This window comes from Setaria viridis, chromosome 5, assembly GCF_005286985.2.
Source record: "Setaria viridis chromosome 5, Setaria_viridis_v4.0, whole genome shotgun sequence".
NCBI lineage: Eukaryota > Viridiplantae > Streptophyta > Magnoliopsida > Poales > Poaceae > Setaria > Setaria viridis.
The window spans coordinates 21,548,267-21,570,518 of record NC_048267.2 but is presented as its reverse complement, the minus strand read 5'-3'; the positions used below and the strand labels follow the sequence as shown (position 1 = coordinate 21,570,518).

The window sequence follows — 22,252 nt, the reverse complement described above, 5'->3', positions numbered from 1 at the left end:
TGCTTTGCATTGCTGTAGACTTCAATGGCATTGCAAATGATATTCCATTTTTTGTTGGCTGCACAATATACATTTTCACACAATCCGACATAATGCCAATATGTGTTCCTCTAAGTTTATGATATGTTAGGTTATCCTTATTCTTGTCCATATTGGTAAAGATATGTGATTGTTATGTTGGAGAATCACGCTTCATATATAGTCTATCTATTGTTGCTTCCATGTTATGCTTGTTTCAAGGTTTATGCTACCGAAATTTTCTAGTTCGGTATTTTATAGTATAGTTGTGTAGCATCCTAGTGTCGCGTGATACCTGAGGTGTTACAGTGCTAGCGCTTGAGGCTGAGTTGATCCAGAGAGTGAGCAAAGGGAGCAGAGAAGTTGTGGAAGAACTGGATCTTGTTCACAGCAGGGGGTGGTTCACGTAAACCCTTGTCCCCCATGGGGTATTCGAGTGCACCGATCAAGGGGAGATGGTCGTGGTGGAAGAACCAACACCATGAAGCCGATACGACTGCGGATGGCTATTCGTGATGGGGTCGAAGTCGGCATGAATAGCGGATTGTGTCTACCGATGAAAAATTGCACCGGCACGAATAACTGATTATGCCGCAAACTTGCACGGGCACATATAGTAAAAATAGAAATTTATAAACGAAACATGCAAAAAATATTCTAGGCCTAGAGGCCACCCTCGAGCCACCCCTCACACTCGCGCGTCGCAATTCACAAGTCACGTGTATTTTGCATGCGTGCGGAGTCCAACCTTCAAACTCATGACCTCCGTCCTCACGCGATACCTCCTTAACATCCCACCTACACGACGTACCCTGCACGCAAAGGGAAGTTCTATTCCTTTTGACCCTTATTGTCTTAACATTTTTGATCCATTATTTGGGCATGTAAATGACCTCAAATCAAAAAATACATTCAACTACAAAGTTATTGGTCTTGTCGAGCCGTACCATTTTTTATAAAGTTTATCTCCATCTTAGTCTGTCTATAAAAATTATGACTTTCCGAATACGAGTTAAAGTTCGAATTGCATAGGTGGGAATCTTATTCGTGTCGACGCAATTTTGAGCCAGCACGAATAATAGGTTATCATTGCTGGCTCAAAATTGCACCGGTACAAATACTCCATTATCCTTGCCTACTCAATTTCAAGCCGGCACAAATAATCCTAAGAGCATTTGTGCCGGGTCTATTTTTAGCCGTCACATATAATGGAGTATTTGTGATGGTGCAATTTCGAATCGGCAAGGATAATCATTATTCGGAGTATTTGTGATGGTGCAATTTCGAATCGGCAAGGATAATCATTATTCGTGCCAGCTCAAAATTGCACCAGCATGGTTCATTATTTGTCTGGCTCGTTTACAACCATGTACGAATGACTTATTCATCCCAGCAAATTTATACCCGGCACGGATGAATTGATATGAATTAGTGTTTTTCTAGTAGTGTGTGATGGAGCGATAAGAGAAATTTCCACGCCCGGCGGTAAGGTGTGTTTGGGTCATCCCTAGCACCCCTCAGTTCCGTGCGCCTAGTCATGCAGAGATTGTTAGAATATGGTACTGCTCATTATGCACAGCAGCCCCCGGATTTGAAATGATATTGTGAGTACAACACGAGCTCGCACCGCATCAAGGACAATGTTGATGAATCTCGTAGAGAAACATAAATAATGACGTTGAAGTAACCACGACAAGATAAAAGAATTTTGGCGAAGCCAACCATAAATTTTTTAAGCACAACTCCGAAAGAGTACAAGCGATTGTCGCACCCTCACAATCGTACTTGACCTCTGATTCTTAACCTATACAAGAATCTAGTATTGTAGAACTTGAACTGTCTAGCTTATCCCTTTTGGGCACTCCTAATTGCATCTCACAAGCCTTGAATGAAACCTTGCATTTGCCTATGGCTTGTTTCTAATCCTAGAGGCTCTATCCCTCCCTTGTTTATACAGTTCTCTCCAAGACTTTTATACATGTAAGTTGGAGTTCTACTTCTAGTAGGATTCAACACTAAAGTTTCGGTGGAACTACAAATCCTAATAATACAATCATGTTCCCTATTGAGTCCTTAATCATTTACGATGCAAATCGGCATAATTGAGCCAATGTGAGAAAGCAAGGCCGCCATTTTGAGGCGGCGATGGAGTTGGTTGGAGAGGCAGCGGTGCGGTGGAGTCACACGGTTGCGCGTGCATGACAGAAGGTGTGGTGGGGCCGGGGAATGGGAATGGAGTTGGCTCTGGTCCGGTGAGACCAAGGGCACTAGGCTGAGCTGGTTAAGGGCACGTTCAACAGTTTAGATAGTTGTCGTTTGTGTGTCACATATAGACAGTGAAACCGACAGCTTGTACAATAATTTGTCTTTTAAATTATCTGCAAGTTATTTAATTCATTCAAATTAAGGTGATTAGGTATAAATATGATCTATGTATGCTATTTTGTTGCTTGTTCACTCAATGCAATGCATGCTGCCTTATATTATGGATACATGAATTTGACGTACAAGCATAAATATAATCCTCCATCCTGTATTTTTTCATGTTGGGTTCTGAATGAAGCTTGTCATCTCTTCACTACCACTACCTGAAGCTTCTCCGGCCATCTCTTCTCCACTGTAGCCTAACAGAGCAATGCAATCCTCCATCCTCTATTTTTTTTCCATGTTGGGTTCTGAACGAAGCCTGCCATCTCTTCACTACCACTACCTGAAGCTTCGCAGGCCATCTCTTCTCCACTGCTACCTGAAACTTCTGCAGCCATTTCAACAATAAACTCCTCTACTTCTGCATCATCAACAGAGCTATTTGCCTCCTCCATTACACTTGGTACTGCATATTCATGTTCCATTTCAGCATCATTTATAGGTGTTCCATATTCCTCCTCCATGCACGCTTCCTCTCTTATTCAGAAACAATTCTATACAGTCAGTCAGGTGTTACCTGGATTGATGACTTGTTGAAGTAACCCAAGTCAGCAAACATAGCTTCAGCACCTGGTTATGATCACAAGCATTCAGTCATATACTCGTATGTTCAGATTTCATCAAATATGAACAGGGAAAAATTGTCAGACAGCACCAAATCGCTGGATGAGGAACAGCAGGAGCGTAATCACCACGCTCAATATGACAACATGCTCTACAACAGCAAAACAGATTGCCAATTGGACAATAAAACAATTTCTGTCAGAAGATGTCAATACAACAGACTTTTGTGGTAAGTAACTGACTAACTCTTACATTGTTTGATGTTGGAAGACCTCGATTGGATTCCTTGGACGGCCGAAAGAACATAACAAATAGAGCATGGAACATTCAGAGAAATCCGAATGAGAACTGATCTGCTGCTTGAATGCACTTCAGAAGCGAGGACGGCGACCCGCTCCTCTCACCGTGGAACCTGAGGCCGTCGTCGGAGGCATGCCACGTGACGGGCACCGCCGGCTTTAGGGGAGGCGGAGGAGGGGCGGCTCCCCCCAAAATACAGAAGCGAGCTCACCAGAAGAGCAGGCCGAGGCAGAAGCTCCCGACGCAGAGCAACAGCACCCACCTCCTAGCCACACCATCCGCGCCGTCTCCCTTCCTCCAACTCATGGCCGCCGCCGCACTGCCGCCAGCAGCGACCACCACTGCCTACTGGTCGTCCTCCAGCACTACGGCGGCCCAGCTATCCAGCCTCCCGCGCGGAGGGAGGGGAGCCGGAGGAGGTGTGGCGCGGCGGCGGGGAATCCGTTGGAGCAGCGCGGGCTGATTTTTACACTCAATCCGGAGGTGGGCAGATGGATTGTACAACAGGGTGTGGAGGTCGTCGCGGGGTGTTGGAGCACGAGCCCGTGCCGTCGTCTCGCGAGACGACGGCGCGCCCATCGCTTGGCTCGGATGAGGACGTTTTTGTAAAACTACCGACTCCCAGACGACTTCCAACGGCCCGTTGTACGTGCCCTAAGGTAGCACGTCCAGTAGGGTTAAGGTGGGCTTGGTTTGGTTCTGAATCTGGATTTGCTCCAGATTAGGCTGGGCTGTGCCAGGGCAGGGCTACCCTTTGGACCGAATAACCTGTTTTGCCCAGTTTTATTTTAGAATCTCTCCATTTTAGAGCTGGTGCATTCCCAGCTCAATGCGGATATCCACGTTGCCCGATAACCCGTTAACCGTCCAATCCGCCGATCCCGTGTAGGCCGTACGATGCGGATCGGCTCGGATCCCTCACCCAGCTACCCGCAAACCCAATTCCTCGCGAATCCTCTCGAACCCCTCGGGCCGCTGACGAGCGACCTCTCGCGGCCTGACGACCCGGCGTAATCGCCGCCTGCCCGCCTTCTCATCTTCCCCGCCGCCTCCTCTCCTCCATGCCGTCGCCTGTCCACCCTGTGAGCCCCTCCGTGTCGCTGGTCGGGGCAGGCAGGCGGCGGCTTGTGACGCGCTTGCGAGCACAGACGCGCTCTGGGTCCGCTCCAGTGCTCCCGCTAGGCGGCGCGCGGCCTCCTTTGATGCGGGGCAAGGCCCGCTGCGAGATGAGGTGCGGCCCCATCGCCGCGCGCGGCGCTATGGTGCCTGGGCACGCTGCGCCCATGGTCTTCTCGCAACGCGCGCGCGTCCGCGGACATTAGCCGTACCTGCGGTGGCGTTAGGATCTCCAGAGTCCATACGTTCGTCGCCGTCGGACTCCTGATGAGTAAGTGAATCGACATCCCTGGCTGCCTCTCTCTCTTCGTGCAGCTCCCCCTACCATGCTGTTTGCTTATAGAATGTGAAAAAAGGGTAAAAAAAACAGATTTGTTATTGCTGCTGCAGGAAGAGAGATTTGGGATTGGGTTTGATTAGGCAACGGCGAACACCATCAAAGGGAAACTTGACGGGCTCGCCGAGCATGCTAAGCTGGAGTGCAGGTAACGTCCTGCCCTGCTTATTTCTCTATTTAACTGGTTCAATCGTTGTTGAAGGCTTCTAAAATCCTAGCTCTGCTTTGCTCTGAATGATGCAAAACATTGTGCTTCCAGTAAAATTTATTATTGGCTGTTCTGAAGTTTTTTTTTTGCGGTGCTGCACACTAGCTATTTGTTGGAATGCTTCTGTGAGTATTGCATTATTGGAACCTGGTGAGCTAGCATTGCAACTGCCAAGTACAAGTATGAAGTATCACCGAATTAGTGCCTCCTTTCATACTCAAGTCTTAATAGGAGTTCATTTCACCATTTCCTTCTATATCACTCAAACGAGATACCTCTAATGTGCCCCTTTCCTGCTCCACAAATCATCTTGGATAAATTACAGGCTTACCTTCGTGAAAAAAAAAAAAGCTACAACTAATGTGCTGCACAAGCAGCGCATAAAGTTATGGTGTGTAGAGAGGCCATAGCAGCTAGTGCAACATCAATGCCCCCTGCACTACCATGTGAACATGGAAAAGTTGCTCAGGTTATGCATTTCTCATGTACACTATGAACGCTCCCAACCTGTTTGGTTAATTGCCCAAGAGAGTTGTCTATGGTATGACATTGTCAACTATATGCCATAACTAAATAATTCATTAAGTTTTTTAATTTGCAAAGTAAATTAAGATAAGATCCAATAGTACAACTCCAATGTGTGCAGGTTATTAGGTCAAACACAAGTAACAATAAGTAATTAGTAGCGTCCACTCTAATAACTAGGCTAATCCTCTTTATGGGATTTGAATTAAATTTTGATGTGGTTTCTCTATTTTTACTGCAATCATTAAAGTCAAATTAGGTGGTGATTATAATTGTATATACTGACTTTGTTCCTTTACAAATGCAGGGTGGAAATTCAGTTAGCATTTCGTCTCATGAGGGCAAAAGGAGTAGCAGTACCACATGACCAAAACATAGGCACACCATAGAGGCAGAACCACTCCTGCAGCACATGCCTACAGGCTCCCACGCCAGGTGCTTGGTCCCAGGGTTCCTCTGTGCAACTCAAAGCTAGGTTGCTACGAAGTACCAATGATGATTCACTAACCCAGCCCAAACTTTAAATGTGAACAGTGTATGACATCATAATTTAATTCCTCAATGCTACTTGGTGGTACTTCTTTCTTTTTATAATTGCTGCTAGGATTGAAAAGAAATGTTTATGTTGGATTGTGCTGTTCAATTAACCTGGAAAATGAGTTTAAACATTCTTTTCAGATCTGATACCTTTATTCTTTTGATTGTGCTCGAAATTTTTTGCCAGATTTAGGTATGCATGGTTTAGAAGTGAATGGTGATTCTCTAGCTACCAGCACTTTTTTTATCTGACCAATTATGTACCGAATTGTAAGATGTGTCTGGTCGGCTGGTTGCCATGCAATTACAACTTTGCTAAAAATTCACTTTGTTCTTCAGCCTATCCTAGATGGCTAGATCCCTCAGTTCGCTGCAGATGCAAGTTGCCCCCAAAAGAAAAAAAAAACCTATGCCCAATACCTCATATAGTGCCTAATAGTTGATAGTTAGTTTAATGATTTGCTCCAGGTTGAACGTCGCTCTATTTTAAGGAGTTGATGAAGGATGCTGTTGCCCCCTTCTTTTGTCTCGTCGAGTGAAAAATCTAAGCCTCCAGTTACCATTTATGCCATGTCAAAATATTCATTTATTATGCAAGCATTGAAGTCATCCACCTAAAGTAACCATATGTAGTGTATGATTAGTAATGGTATTTTTGTGTTTCCTTGAAAAGGAAAGGTGCCAGTTTCTCTGTAGCTTGCAGATAGAATGAACAATATTATGTTGCAGTTTTCTAACATTTGAAGACAACTTTTCTTGAAAGTAGCTAAAATTTGCGGCTGCCATAAAGCACTAGAACTTTGTTTCAAACTTCTGTACATGCTGAAGTTACTCATTTTCACAATGCACGACAAATGCGGTGGCACCAGCACATCCAAAGATGGCAGGCCGCGTTACAACTTGCAAGCAGCAGATGCTGCTCGCCTATAGATCAGCCACCGATCGTAATTGAACCACTGATATCAATGATGTTTCAAATACTTCCAATGTTTACGCATGTATCTATACGATGTCAATCCACATATGTTAGTCAAACTACATGAAAAAAATAATATACGTGTCGTAATTCTAAAATATAAGTAACATGACTTATGATCATATATAGGGCACCTGCAGATCACTATACCTATTCGAGCACCCAACATCTAAAGATGACCAAACTTTTTGACCCAACACTACAAACAGAAGACTAGATTCCTGGAAAACTATTTAACTGTGACAAGCCCCTGATTCCATCTTGAGATTTGTTCTCCCGAACAAAACAAGATTCACGGGCCACAAAAGCGCGCCACATTTCTTGTAATTATTTATACTTTATTTAGAAAATAGAAGTTAAGAGGTATTTGGCATATTCGCATCTATAGGATAAACAAAAAATAATCTTGATGATATAACTAGTACTACAACCGAAATTGAAGTGTCTAGTGAATTTTCCTTCCAGTAAGCTAATCTTGATTTTCCATTGTCATGTTACTCTTGCTCTGGTTAATTGGACTGCTGATGCTGCACTGCTCAGTAGCTTAAGTATCATTACGATCCATTTTCTCTAGTGAATTTTCCTTCCGGTAAGCTAATCTTGATTTTCCATTGTCATGTTACTCTTGCTCTGGTTAATTGGACTACTGATGCTGCACTGCTCAGTAGCTGAAGTATCATTGCAATCCATTTTCTCTTTGAGTCGTACCAGAAAACGAACCTTTTGGTTGGTTTGAGGTCCCTGCAGCTTCTCCAATACTTTCCAAGCACATTTCTTCCGTTCATTCTGTCTTGGAGACAAAGAAAGGTAGCTAGGGAGGAAAAGAAGCAAACAAGAACTGTATGTGCATGCCTGTATCAAAACCGTTGTCCAGGTTTTTATTAACTTAAGTTCACAAGGAAAGAGAAGGAAAACTGAGCGCAGATGTAGGCATGCATTTGTCTTTTTATTTATATAGATAAGAGTTCAGTCTCCAATGCGCATTGCTTGAGTTTAAGTGTAGTAAGAACTGGAAGTGAAGGCTCAAATGCAATTAATTTTGGTGCTATGTATGAATAAAGGGCTTAAGACAACAAGAACTTCATGGGGATAAATAAGAATAGGGGGAGTAATACACAATTTCGGAGACAAAAACAAGAGCTACCCACGAGATGCCTTGTCGACAAACTCGAGCTAAGGGTCCGTGATGAGCCAATCAGTCTTCCTTCAACATCACTGTAAAACTAGCTATTGCAACCTAAACTACACTACACTGAGGTTATTAGTAGCAGCAGTGGTACTGTAGCCGTTGACCTGGCCTCAGTCAGAATAGTGTACACTACTTCTAGTTCTATATGTGTTTGGCAATGGGGCAAAAGACAATTAGAGCCATGGACAGCCGACAGGGAGGGCCCTGATTAGGGGTCCAGGAGAAGACTAACAAGGTTAGATCATTTCAGAATAAAGAGTGGTAGCAGCTCTGCTTGATTGTTTTCCCAGCGAGAACGGCCGGTTGGAGCGGAGCACACATCCATCAATCGAACAGCAAAAGCATGCTTGATTTCTCGAGGGTTGGGAAGATTATGCGACGGCGACGTAAATCGTCCCTTCCCATGCACGATTTGTTCGCATCTTGTTCCATGTGGGGGGCCGGGAGAGATACCAGGGAGATCTTCCCCTAGTCCTTGTCGTACGGCCGGTTAGCTTTTACGTGTTTTGTTTCAGGCTAACATTGCATTAGCAGACTTAGGTTGCATTAAGGAAAAAACTAAACCCAAGGGACCTGATGAGTGATGGTCATGTCCTTTTCTTAATAAGGTTTTGATGGTAGAGGTCCACAACGTGAGGGCTATACATATCCGGTAACATATCTAGAAAGTATTTTTTTCATGTGTAAGTTATCCTTTTTTTTTTGTTATGTATGCACAACACTTTGTGCTATCTGCAAGTTCTAGACCTAGATAGCACCGTACCCCGCGATAATTTTGAGCACCACAAATAGATTTTACTCTTATGTTAAGCACCCTCAAGAGGCCATGCATAATTCACATTATAAAGAAAAAAAATCTTTCTCGAAAATTACAATTTAAACAAGTCCGTGTAACTCACCCAAAATTGGTCTGTGCCAGAAAGTTATTTATTGACATGCATGTTCCTTTGACTGAATACGATTCTAGCCGACCACTCCAGTGACTGAACTACATCATGCAAGTTTTGTAGCTGGATGCCTGGAACTGATGTGCAATATTTCTTCTATGTGGTTGGTATTGACAAGAAAGGACAAAGTTCCCGCAAAGCTACACGCTCACTCTACTACTCCTATCTAAGAAAATGATGCACGCATGTGTCCTTTATGTCACAACAGCATGACACCAATACCTTTACATGGAGCGAGCGATACGAGAATGGCATCAGGAAGAACGCGTACTGGTAGATGTACTTGCACACACATGGCTTCTTGCCACAGCCCACAGGCATGCATGCTCCATTTCTAGAACGATCATTACCAGTTGGATTGGAAGCTTGCGTGTGGCCATCTCCTCTATCTTCACCTACCTACTCTCCAATCTTGCTAGATGTGCAAACCCCTCGTTTTCTTCTCATCCATCCTCCTCGTTTTCTCCAAGCAGGTACGACTTCCCGCCGCTCCCCGGGCGCTACATATGCATCACCTTCACTTCGCCGCATGCAACCCCAGCACTTCAACCGCAACGACGACCTGACACGCTGATCATTGAGCTCCTCTAGGAGTAGTGTTCACCAATCCATGGCGGACATACAGTGCGACCAGCCCACCAAGCTGACGCCGAGCGCGTCGTCGCTGAGGATCTTCGGCTACGATGTGGGCGGCGGGGGTGCTGCCGACATTGTCATGCATGCGTCGCCGCCGCGGGACGGCCGTCCGGTGGCGGGCGGGCGAAGGTTCGAGTGCCAGTACTGCTGCCGCGAATTCGCCAACTCGCAGGCGCTGGGTGGGCACCAGAACGCGCACAAGAAGGAGCGGCAGCAGCTGAAGCGCGCGCGCCAGCTCGCCGCCCGCGTCGCCGACGCCGGGCCCGCGGCGGGCATGGCGTTCTGCGCCGCGGACTTCGCACCACCGCCGCTGGGGCACGTCGTGGCCATGGGCCACGCCGGATCGAATGCGTACGCGCCCGGCGCTGTCCCCAGCTGGGTGTACCTCGCGCACCAGCCGACCCTGAGCCTGCCGTTCCACGCTGCTGCACCAGGCCTGTGCCACCCGGAGCCGCTGATCCTGCGCGGCGGCACCGGCAGCAGCAGAGCTCGATCATACGAGCTGTGCGCTTCGGCTGATGGCGACGCCGAGGCCGAGGAAGCCTCGGCGATGGGGCTGGACCTGGATCTCAGCCTTGCTCCGGCCAGTTCATCGTGACTCGGGAAAATCGTTCCCTCCCTCACCGATTGTAAAACGGAACAACATGTTGCTCGCAAGAGGCCAAGATTTGTGTTTGTGTCCCTTTCTTCTGTTCTTTTCTTTACTTCGGAAAATACCATTTTCGTGCTCATACCAAAACCTCCGATGTCGTTGTTGCACAAAGTGCCCCTATAGAGTATAGACATAGATATGTGCTGCTTGCTCAAAAGTTCAAAGCTAGTGATTGATATTCGGTCTTACCAAGTCAGATGTAAATCATGTAATACACCCTCCAGTCACGAAAGCTTGACGTTTAGACATGGAAAAGTAGCACAAAACAAAGCAGCAGTGCTTGTCTGAAACGACAGGTTTTAGTTACCGGAGTTAGTATTATTTTTTCTGTGGGAACACCACTGTTCCTCCACACACTACCTATACTTCAATCACCTGAAATTCAACTTCGTCCTCACTACCGGAAAGCTAAAAATTACCGAGTATTTTTTCTTTGCCGAGTGTTTTTTTCGAACACTCGGCAAACAAGCTCTTCGCCGAGTGCCAAGCTAAAAACACTCGGCAAAGAAAAAACACTCGGCAAATCGAATCTTTGCCGAGTGTCAAAAAAGACACTCGGCAAAGAGGGGGGTTTGCCGAGTATTTTTTTTAACCCAGTTTGAGTCCTTACCCATGAAATGAAAAGAAATTTCAAACATCTTGTTCAGGAAACATAACCACAAACATGTGATCGAATGATTTTTAAATTCTAAAAAAGGCAAACGAAGTCGGAAAATCATGAGATTTGTCATGGTGTGATGATATCATAAGTGGAGGTTGTGGTAAACAATTGAGAAGGTTTTGCACATTTTTGTCATGTGCGATGTTTACAAACCGAAGCATCTCCGAAGAAGAATAGTAGCGTTGAGAAGAATTCGATTAGATTTAGAGTCAAAGTGACGGTCGAGATTTGATTTGACCACAAAACTTTTTTTATATGCAATAGAGAACATATATTGTTTCAGGTGTCATTTTGCTAATTTTTTGGAACTGTTGGATATTTTTAATAATGTATTAAAGGTAATTATATAATGTTTGCCGAGTGTTTTTTCTTTTTACACTCGGCAAATATCTTTTTTTCTTTTTCTTTGCCGAGTGTCCCGTGGGGGACACTCGGCAAACGTCAACACCAAGTATTTTACCCGTCCCCCCGGCCCCCCATCCCCAGCACCCCAGCCTCCAGCACCCCCCCGACGCTCCTCTCCTCTTCCTAGCTCCGCCCCCACCTCCCTCTCACCGCCGCCGGCTAGTCGCCGCCGCCGCCCCTTCCCTCCCTCCCTCTCCCTCTCCTGCCGGCGCCCCTCCCCCTCCTCTCCCCTCCTCCCTCCCCGGCGACGGCGCGTCCTGCCCCTCTCGGCCGGATCTGGCGGCGGCGCGGCCCCTCCCGGTCGGATCCGGCGGCAGCGCGGCCCCTCCCGGTCGGATCCGGCGGCGGCGCGGCCCCTCCCGGCCGGATCCGGCGGCGGCGCGACCGCCCCTCCTTCCCCCGGCGAGGCCCCCTCCCCTTCCCGGCCGGATGTGGCGGCGTGGCGGGTGGCAGCAGGAGGCGAGGCGGCGTGGTGGCGGGCGGCAGCGGGCGAGGCGGCGTGTAGGTGGCGGGCGGCAGCAGGCGAGGTGGCATGCAGGTGGCGGGCGGCAGCGGGCGAGGCGGCGTCTGGGTGGCGGGCGGCAGCGGGCGAGGCGGCGTGGGGGCAGCAGGCGAGGCGGCGTGGTGGCGGGCGGCAGCGGGCGAGGCGGCGTGGTGGCGTGGCGGCCGGTGTTTTTGTTTTTTTTTATTTTTTCTGAAAATGTTTGCCGAGTGCTTTTTTTCACTCGGCAAACCATTTGTCGAGTGCCCGACGTTCGGCACTCGGCAACTCCACTGTTTGCCGAGGCGAAATTTGCCAAGTGCAGTTCGCCGAGTGTTACACTCGGCGAACTCTTTGCCGAGTGTTTTTAGGCCTTTGCTGAGTGCCTTGGGCACTCGGCAAACTTCGTGTTTCCGATAGTGCCTGTTAGCCGACGATGTGAATGTAGTGCCAGTGTTGATCTATTGATCTACGGATTTGCTATATCACACGAGCATTTCTATTCCTCCTACACTCTCGAATTACACTGGCCATGCATTCCATGCTACGACACCTTTTTCCTCAGCTCCGGAGAGGTTAGGGTTCAGGGTTGGGTTAGGGTAGGGGAGGCGTTGGGGGGGGGGTTGTACCTGTAACCTGCGAGTGAAGAGAGCTTCGGGGCAGCTCATCGGCTAGTGATGGGGCGGGGAAGCAGAGGTGGTGAAGTACCGCCAGAGCGAAGCCGTGGTGGACTCGATCCCTAGTTTGGTGGTGGAGGCAGCGAGGTGAGCACCGGCAACGAGGGGAGTGGTTGAGATGGTGGCAAAGGTGGGGGCAAACAGCGAAGGTGAGCTTAGACAACCAAATGAACGATGAAAGGTAGAGGGAGGGTGGGCCTGGTCTGCGTCGGGGATGGCACAAACGAGACAAAGGAGTGGCGGTGGTAGGTGGTGTTGGGTGTGGAGGTGGCGGGTGGCTCGTTAAGGGTGAGGGGTGGTGGAGATAGAGGATGCCGATTGGATCTATACTGTTTAATTTCGAATTGGATCTTCTCCTTTATTTCAACATATACTACTCTATAGTTACGGCTAGTTAATTTCAATGTACAACTTCATCAAGAGTATCAGATGGAACACCATAGGTAAGCACGTGAAATATGCCAACATGTTTCTGCCATGCAGTGGTACCAATAAAACTTGTTACATTTGGTTTATGTCCCAAAGTCATTGTGAGCCTACATCCACTATGTGCAAAAAGAGCTCTCTCAGCATGTATTGAACCTCTCCCTAAAGAATTTTGCATTGTACCTGGGAGGACTTATAGTATTGAATCATAATGTGCAACTAAAAATTTCTTTTAGAACTATCCAGTGGTCGGTAACTTATTCGTGAAACTTCCTTATGGACCTAGATCTCAGGCTTCATATCCAAAAAAACAACGATTGCAATGTACTAATCATCATCATCTGAGTTCTCTTCCTCCCACCATTGAGCAAAGAGGTCATCATTATTGGAGAAAACCATATTCACAATTAACTACCATAATAATGTTAAACTTTTAAATTAACAATGAAATTCAAAACATACGACACATTCAATTTCAACAAGCACACAAAATTTTGTATGAAATATTTTTAAAAAAATACCTTTGGGACCTCAGCCTTGGGCACAGTCCTTTGTGGAGGAGCTCAAGCCAGACTCCGGGGTTGTGGAGGTTGGCTGAGGGCACTCGGGTTGGCAGTGCTACTACTTTGGGCAGCCCAACCAGGTAGAGTGGTCACCATGGACATTGGTTCTTTGTGCGTCTGAAAAAGGAGCGGGGGAGGAGTGAGGATAGCAGATGGGTCGTATGCGGGAGTATGGAGGTGATAGTGCGGGGAGGGCAATTGGAGGGAGGGCGAGAGTGGTGGATGGCCGACATGCGCAAGGAAGGATCATGAATTTTAACTCCTATGCTAAAACCTCGTGGATGGAGAGTATTCAGAGAGCATCCAGGGTTGTGGCTATGGGGAAATTTCCATTGGGAGCTGAGCCTTCATATTTTGGGTTTCTAATATGGCCATGGTGTACCTAGTTTATTGGCATCATGCCTCAATAACCGCTTGGAGGCGTTGTTTAGGGGGCTTACTTAAATTGCTATTAGGGGACATGTTTTTTTTGGAGTCGGAGTGGTGTACCAAGTTTAGACTGATGCACGGGAAGGCGTAGTGAATGGAGCAACTAGCTGAGCAATGATGGTGGAATACTATGAGGCACAAGCACAACAACGGCGTTGTCGGGATGTGATGGTGACCTTTTCACAGGAGCAATAGATTTGAGGGATTTTGGAGTGAGAGTGCAAGAGATTAGGGGATTTGGGGAGAGGGTATAGTGTTGGAAGCAGTCGACTAGAGAAGACCAGTTTGTGAAGTTGAGTCGACCAGCACATGGAAATGGTTCTTGAGCACATTCAAGAATGATCTCAACACTGTGCCATATACAATTGTGATTGACAAGCAAAAGGTCATATATGATTAATTCCATTCTTTTCAATTCGGTTCTTCCATTACTGTCCACTAATTGTTACTTGTGTTATTGTGGATATGCCCATTCTCACAATGTTTGAGAAAATAAGATGCCAGCTTATGAACAGGTACTACACAAAGAAAAAAGAGGCTATTGAGAAGTCGAAAGGTACAATCTGTCCCAAAGTATGGAAGAAGGTAGAAAGACATGCTGATTATTCAAGTTGTGTTGATGTAAATCCTTCTGGTGGAGGAATCTTTTCAGTGAAAGATAGGGATGAAATGCATGTGGTTGATATCAATGTGTCAAGGTGTGACTGCAGGGGATGGCAACTGACTGGTATCCCATGCTCATATACCATAGCATGTTTCAGACTAGATAATATTATACTAGAAGATAGAGTGCATGATTTCTATTCTATGGCCAGTTACCTGAGAGCTTATGGGCACACTATCATGCCAATAAGAGGCAACGAGCACTAGCAGAAGATGAATGGTGTTGAAGTGCACCCTCCAGTGTATGAAAAGAAGATTGGGAGGCCAAAAAAGACAAGCAATAAGGAACCCATTGTGCTTGAGGGAGGGACCAAGATTAGCAAACATGGAGTCGCCATACATTGCAGCATATGCAAGTCTACTAACCACAACAAGAAGGGGCACTACAAATATGCACAACAGAACCAAGGTGTTGAAGGAGCAATTGTAGAGGCTACAAATGATGCTACTGATGAAGAACATGATGACTCAACAATCCTTTAGGTATAATGAGCATATAATGTGCGTTACCAATGTTGTTTGTCTTTGCCGTAACTGAGGAATCCTTGTGGCGTTGTACAACATAATAGCAGTTGCAGTGAACCTATCCAATGATCCAAGTCAGAAAAGTGGTAGTATGGTCTTCAATTTGTTGAATGAGGTCAGCACCTTTTGCACATACTCATGATTTTTTTAGTACATAAGTGAATGCAGACCTTGATTTCATTTCTTTATACACCAAGCTCCACAACAAGCCAACTCTAAGCAACCACTTGGCCCACTACTAGAGTCTTTTTTTGTTGAACAAGAGAGGGATGCAATGCCTCCTTTAAGGGCAACCATTGCGATGACAACAGCAAGACCAAGGAGGGCAAGGACTAGAGGTGGCACAAGACCTACAATAGGTGACACAGGTAGTACAAGGGCTAGGTGCACAAGAGGATGTGGTCGAACAAGGGAAATATGGGACAACGCTATTGGTAGGACTAACAGCATGAGAGGACGTGGTCGAAAAAGGGCAAGAAGAGATGATGATAATATAGGAGAATCAACTGTCAAGGAGGTGGTCATAACACAGAATGAATTGGCTAACCTCAGCCAATAAGAAGCTCAAGAATAATTTCATTTTCATTGTTAGATTTTACTAGGCTAAACATGGGCTTGTAGTTAGTTAGTAATGCTATTGAGTCTGGATTACCTCATTCCCAGTTAGTTTATTTGTTCATGGCTTGCACATTTGTTCACATATGAACTGAATTGGCATATGCTTATCTAAGCACATTTGTTCTCAGCTCAAGTCAATTGCCGTATGTTAATCTATATTATAAAGTTGTATTTTGTTGCTTGTCGGGCAGCAGGTCACCAATTAAACCCTGTGCGCGCTTTCTCCATGCGACTGTTAGACTAAAAGGGCCAAGTTTCACCCATCAATGTCAAATAAACGAAAGCTGAGGGCGTCATTAGGATTTAGATGATAAGGTGATAAAGATAGGGAGTTATATGCATAAAACCATTCACGTCACCTGCCCTGGTGGTAAAATACATCTATGTGACGTACATGTAACTGTATATTCATACATTGGACAAGTTCATGCATCTGTTTGCATGTTTTACGACTTGTTGGACTAAAGTGATACAACCATATTAGTTGTTGTATGGTGGGTGCAATTTACTCTTTATTATATTTCATGGTTTCCATGATTTTTTCTAAATCTAGAGTACCAATAAAAGTTGCATAGGAGAAGGGTTTGGACCTATAACTTGCTCCAGAGATAGGATATACTTAGTTGGAGGAACTCATTCTGGCAATGCTTACATTTGGGAGGTAATTATTTCTTTAATTTAATTAACTTATACATGGAACAAAAATCATAACACTCAGCACTTTTTGTTTAGATAATGAGTATATTTCCAGGTTTAGGCATTCTATTTTGAGAACACATCATACCCCAATTCTAGAACACTCAACACTTCTAGATTACCTTTAACAAAATCACATTGATGCATACTCCTATGTTGTTACAGTTAAATTATACTTATAGTTTTCTCTAAGGAATGTTTAAGAGGTAGGACACTAAGTTTTACATCCCTTTTGCCTTAGATGACATGGGATCTTGTTGTTTGAATCTGTGTGACAATAGTGCTAATCAAAAGTTATGTTTTCAGCTTGCTAAGCTTGTAGTTGTTTGCAATCAATCACATAATCTTTGTCACCTCCTCTCCTTTTGTGTGAGTACTTCCACCAATGATTGGTGCGTTGGCCTCCTCTCGCCGTAGTGCTCCTTGGCCACCGCTACTGCTCGGTGCTTGCCCTACGCATCTATTGGCTTGTCAAGTCAACAAGGCCCCTATAGCTATTATGCCTGCTGGGAGAGTCAGAATCTGTTTGCAAACGGAGAGATGAGATGGAGTCATCATTCCAATCTGTTTCAGATTCGGGCAGAAGGCTAAAAATGTCTAAGTGGCTACCAAAGGCGACGGTGGGACTAACCGCCATAGCTGTGGTGTCGCTAGCAAGTTTCACCATTTCAGCAAGGATGAGTCCTGCTCTCGTAGCTGGCGCTGCCCTAGCAAAATGCCTCACCTTCATCTTCCCCATCTCCAATCCGACTATCCCAAGACAAGCGAGGTGGATGTGGGTTTGACTGGGGCCATTGTTGGCCTACGAGTAGTATAGCAGCTCTCAGATGCAATACTGTTTACATCGTCAAACATAACAAAGATCGCAATCAACCACACGACACTAATTATTGTATTATCTGATTCCATTTCCATTTACCTTACCACTCATTGAACCAAACATCAGCCCTCAATGTCTTGCATGCTAACTTCTCCCTTTTTTGCAACTTAACCTTCAACGTCACACAGATCCATTATCATAGTTGTAGAAATTATTAAACTATATTCATAAAAAATATCTTTTATGAAATATTGGCTTGTATTATTCTTATTGACCGTACAAACATATGAAACACTAGTTGTCACAATCAAAGGACCAAAATGACTAACATAAGGTCATGATCACTTTGAATTATTTGCTTCAGGTTGCAACTGGGGCACTGCTAAAATGTTGGAGGGCACAGAAGAGTGTCATAAGATGCTTGTCATTCTCACAGGATGATTCTCTTATCATCTCTAGCTCTGAAGAAGGCACAGTGCATGTGTGGTACATGATCAGGTTCTGTCTGCTTCTATTGAATGAATTAGGTGTTTTAGTACCATATGAATGCTTCAGTGTTCAATAATTTGAGAATTCGTTTGTCTCTTCAATGTGAGTTTACAGCTTATTTCAAGCTGAAGGACTCCAAGCTCGTGAAGCTGTAAAGTACTGCCTCAATTTATGTGATACAATCGAGCATGAGGCCTCAATAGCTGGCATTCTAACAATTCTAAGAGGTACTTGTCCAATGCTGATAACTAGCTCACTTGATAGCAGTTGCAAGGTTTGTGCACCTCAAGATGCAACATTTTGTGCCCTTCAACATAATTTCTTGTTTATTTGCAGTATGATCTCTGTATCGTATACCATGCTACTTGTAGCCTCACTAACACACTAAACATTATATATGTGTTGGTGCTGAAAATCGGCCGATGATCCTCAGCGTCGGAAACACAACCCGGGAGAATCTGCTTAACTCCTATTTGGGTTATTGCCCTGGTGCGGTTCATGTGGTGTGCCAGTCAATCTGACCTATTGATTGACAAGGAAAGAAAAGTATTAAATTCCAGGGGCCTCGATCGGCTAAAATTCCGATCTGTCTTGAAAAGCGTATCAGCGAATCAGCCGATTTACTGTAGAGATGACCGGCTATAAAACAACCGACACTCACGTAGCAATTGTAAGGAAAACTACTAGAGCAATCTAAACAACACTACAAAAGCGACACTTGGTGTAGATCTAATTGGCTATGTGATAATAAAGCATAAAAGTAATAAAAGCTGACATTTCGTACCTCAAGCTGGATAAATGGTGATAAAAACTAAAATAACAGGTAAAACGTATGATTCTAGTTGATATCGATAACTAGTGAATAAATCTAAATGAAACAACAGTGAGGCGCCCGAAGTTAAAGCTTAGATGTTACTCGATAAGTGGAACTTAATGAATCGGTCGGAGATCGTGTCGATGCAGTCCTGCCAACCTGTACGAACTCGTGAAGGAAAAAGGTTTTGGTGAAGTCACCGACTTGAAAGTAGGTACGGGGAAAAAGTAGATTCGTTGTATTAATTGATGTTGTTGTTTTACAAGTCTTTCGAGGCAGCTATTTATACCCAGCTACAACTGACTTCCTAACCGACTAGGATCTATCTCTAATTTTAAACGAAAATAAATATTTACAAACACAACTCGTATCCGAGTTGGTTATTATTTTTTGCACGGGCCAATCTCCTTCTTCAGCTAATCTTCATCCTGGCCCACCTTAGACCCAAAATGACCAAGCCGTTCTGGCTCCTAATCGGCCGGCCTCCATCGATTCCCTCTGCCAGTTGGCCGAAACACTATAGCTTAATCGGCCGATTCCCAACTGTAGCTTCTAGCCGCCACACTAGCCACCTTTCTCCTTCTTTGACGCCGATTTCATACACGTGTCAAAATCTAGCGTCAACACATGCCCCCCCTGTTTTGAAAAGAAACACAACTTTTGCTTCGAAACTTTTCAACTTTAACTCCTTCCCTGAAGAAAACACAACAGTAAGCATGGCGAAAGCTCCTTTTCACTCCGCAGTCTTCTTTCTGATGATTGCAATTTTTCTAACCAGGCGCCCATAGGCAACTGCTCTTCCCAAAATTCGTGTAGACGGCGCGGTAAAAATCCCGCCTTTACCCTTCTCTCGAACCGCCTTTAAATATCTGCATCCTCCGCCGCTTCTTCTTCTCAAACTCCAAAACTTTTTCTCCCTGGCGAATCACCTCCCATCGCATTCCGGCGCCCTTTCACCTTCCAGCTGCATTCCTCCGGTGATTTTTCTTCATCTTCCGATCATCCCATCCCGTTCTCTCAAATGGCGACCCCATCGGCGACCATGGCTTTCATCCCAAAGGTAAATATCCCGAAACCCTTTCCCTTTTACTTTTACTTTTTACCATTTCGCGCATCTTTTAGATCTGTTCTTAGTTTTCCCTTTACATCATTCTTAGGAGCTTAGGCAGAGGATCACCATCCCTATCTTTGACGCACCCGGCCTCATCGGTCTTGGCCCCATGGGGAATCCAGATTCCACTGAATTGATCAACTTGGAAACCCACTGGATCCCCTTCAAGCTATCACCGATGGATCTAAGCCATTGGACAGGTGCATTTAGATCTTGGATGAATGAAACCCTTGGCTGGAAGGAATGGTTTCAAAGGATGTCCAATTCCAAGAGGGTTCTCTGGGACGAACTAAAAATCAGCCAATGCATAAACTTATCTCTGTCTCAAATGGAGAAGAATGAACCCTTGGTCATGGCAGCTTCTTATTTCTGGTCTGACGCTCTTAATGCGTTCCTTTTTGGACATAGGCCCATGACCCCTACCTTGGCCGATGTTCTGATGTTGACCGACCTTGATATCTCTTCGCCTGATAAGCCCTTCGATTTTTTGATCAAACCGACCCATCGCCTGGAAACAAAGGGAATCGGCGGGTGGAAAGGCTATATTGATAAAAATATGAAGACTGGGCCTATCGACGACAGAGAGTACACAACCTTTCTAATGATGTGGCTAGAGAAACACTTCTTCTGCGGCAAAGCAATCGGCCCTTCCTCCAATACACAAGCTCTGGCCGAGGCCCTAGCAAAAGGTTCTACTGTCCCTTTGGGAAAACACCTGTTAGGATTGGCTTATCATATGATGCACCAAATCACCGTCAAGCTGTCATCTGGAGAGCCGATTAGGAACCCTAGTGGTCCCTGGTGGTTCGTCACCCTCTGGCTCAACTTATATATGAGCAAGATCTCTGGGGAACGAGTTGAGACCAAGACATTCCCTAATATTGAGTCAGAGGATAACCCAACATTAAGACGGCGTTGCACCTCCTTTGGTGAAGCAGCATCAGCTTTTTCTAGCAGTAAGTTTACCCCCACAAAGACAACCGAGTATTTCAGATGCTTCTATATCGGCTTTAGCGAAGAAACTACAAGCTGGTACCCATACCAGAGAATTGAGCCACTTTTTGAAACCCCCGACTGCTTCAATTCAACTACCAATTCCTTCGATAATGAGCTTATGGATATTTTGATCAAGCCTGGGATCCTACCAGCAAACTTCTTCTCAGGAAAAGACTCCCCAACCTATGAATTCTACAACCCATCAGTGGTAGCGCGGCAATTCGGCCTCGAACAGATGCCGATCAAGATTTACTTTGCTGGCCGCGTGAAGTTTCAGGAGGAGCTCTCTAAAGGTCTTGAATACAATCGGCTGTACAGCTTGACGCCAGATTCCAATACCGTCGACTTGGCCGACTGGGTGGTGGCCCCCTTCGCTGTTCAACAATTCAAGCTATGGTGGGGTGAGTGGAAACAACACCTCTTCTACACATCTCCTGCGACATATTGTAACGATCTGGACCCTGCTAATATTGAACCAAATGCAGGGGTACCAATCCTTCTAGCCGATTTCAAATTGTATCCTTTGCATTGCAGGATTACTACTAACTTCCCTCTTTTTCTTGCAGTCTGAAAGCCAGTTCCCTCCAACGCGCAGCCGTAGTAGAAGGCCGATAGCGAATCGCCACCCGTATACTTCATTCCCAATCATCGGCTTTCATGCCCCGTCGATTGAAGACATCATCACCAGCCGATTGAGGCAGAAACTGAAGGTATCATCTTCGAAGAAAACAAGCCACCGGGTACGTGCTCGCATAGAACCGGCCGATCAATCGGCGGTGCCACCAACCGAGCCTTCAGCCACACCAACTATGCTAATCGTCCAGGAGGTCAACCCCCAAACTGCTACAGAAGTCAGATTGGCAGCTGTGTCCTTGCTGGTAGAAGCCGTTTAGGTAACCCTGCATGCTTCACATTTCTCCAAGTATGCTATCAGTATTAATTTCCACTTCCTGTTAGGCTGCGCAAATCCTTCCGGATCAAACCTCGCAGCAATCGGCCACACCCCAGGCAGAGACCAAACCACCAGCAATCCCTTTGGTTGAGGTAGAGAATATACATCTTATTCAAGTCTCTCAATCCTTAATCGAAACTGACCGATTTTTTATGTAGGCCACTCTGGGTACATCAATTGTACCCTTCCAACAGTCATTGGTTGGACAACTTGCAGAGGTAGAGTAACTGGTATTCATCATCAGATCTAACTATTGCTTCATACTTATAGAGACTCTCCTCTCGTTACTCTTCCAGGAGGCTGGTCCAAGCACAGCACCGATCATCATTGAGTCCTCTTCTTCCGATGAGCCAATTGTGCTGATTCCTGAGACAAGGGTAGCAATCCCACCAACACAAATGGAAGAAATTCGTTTTAAACAGGTAAGGGCCTTTGGCATCCAATCCAATGGATTTCCTATTACTGTTGGCTAACTCGTTTCTTCCTCTTTTACT

At 45.5% G+C, this 22,252-nt stretch overlaps 1 protein-coding gene and 1 long non-coding RNA gene across 2 annotated transcripts; both read left to right on the top strand.

Moving 5' to 3' along the window:
- The first annotated feature begins 4,292 nt into the window (after positions 1-4,292).
- Positions 4,293-6,187, top strand: LOC117855660 (uncharacterized). The gene is made up of 3 exons (XR_004640536.2): positions 4,293-4,696; positions 4,816-4,910; positions 5,803-6,187. It is a non-coding gene; the product is annotated as an uncharacterized lncRNA (long non-coding RNA).
- Positions 6,188-9,363: 3,176 nt separating this feature from the next.
- Positions 9,364-10,680, top strand: LOC117858482 (uncharacterized). The gene has a single exon (XM_072294174.1). The coding sequence runs from the start codon at positions 9,755-9,757 to the stop codon at positions 10,376-10,378; it is 624 nt and encodes a 207-aa protein (XP_072150275.1). The 5' UTR covers positions 9,364-9,754; the 3' UTR covers positions 10,379-10,680.
- The last annotated feature ends 11,572 nt before the right edge of the window (positions 10,681-22,252 follow it).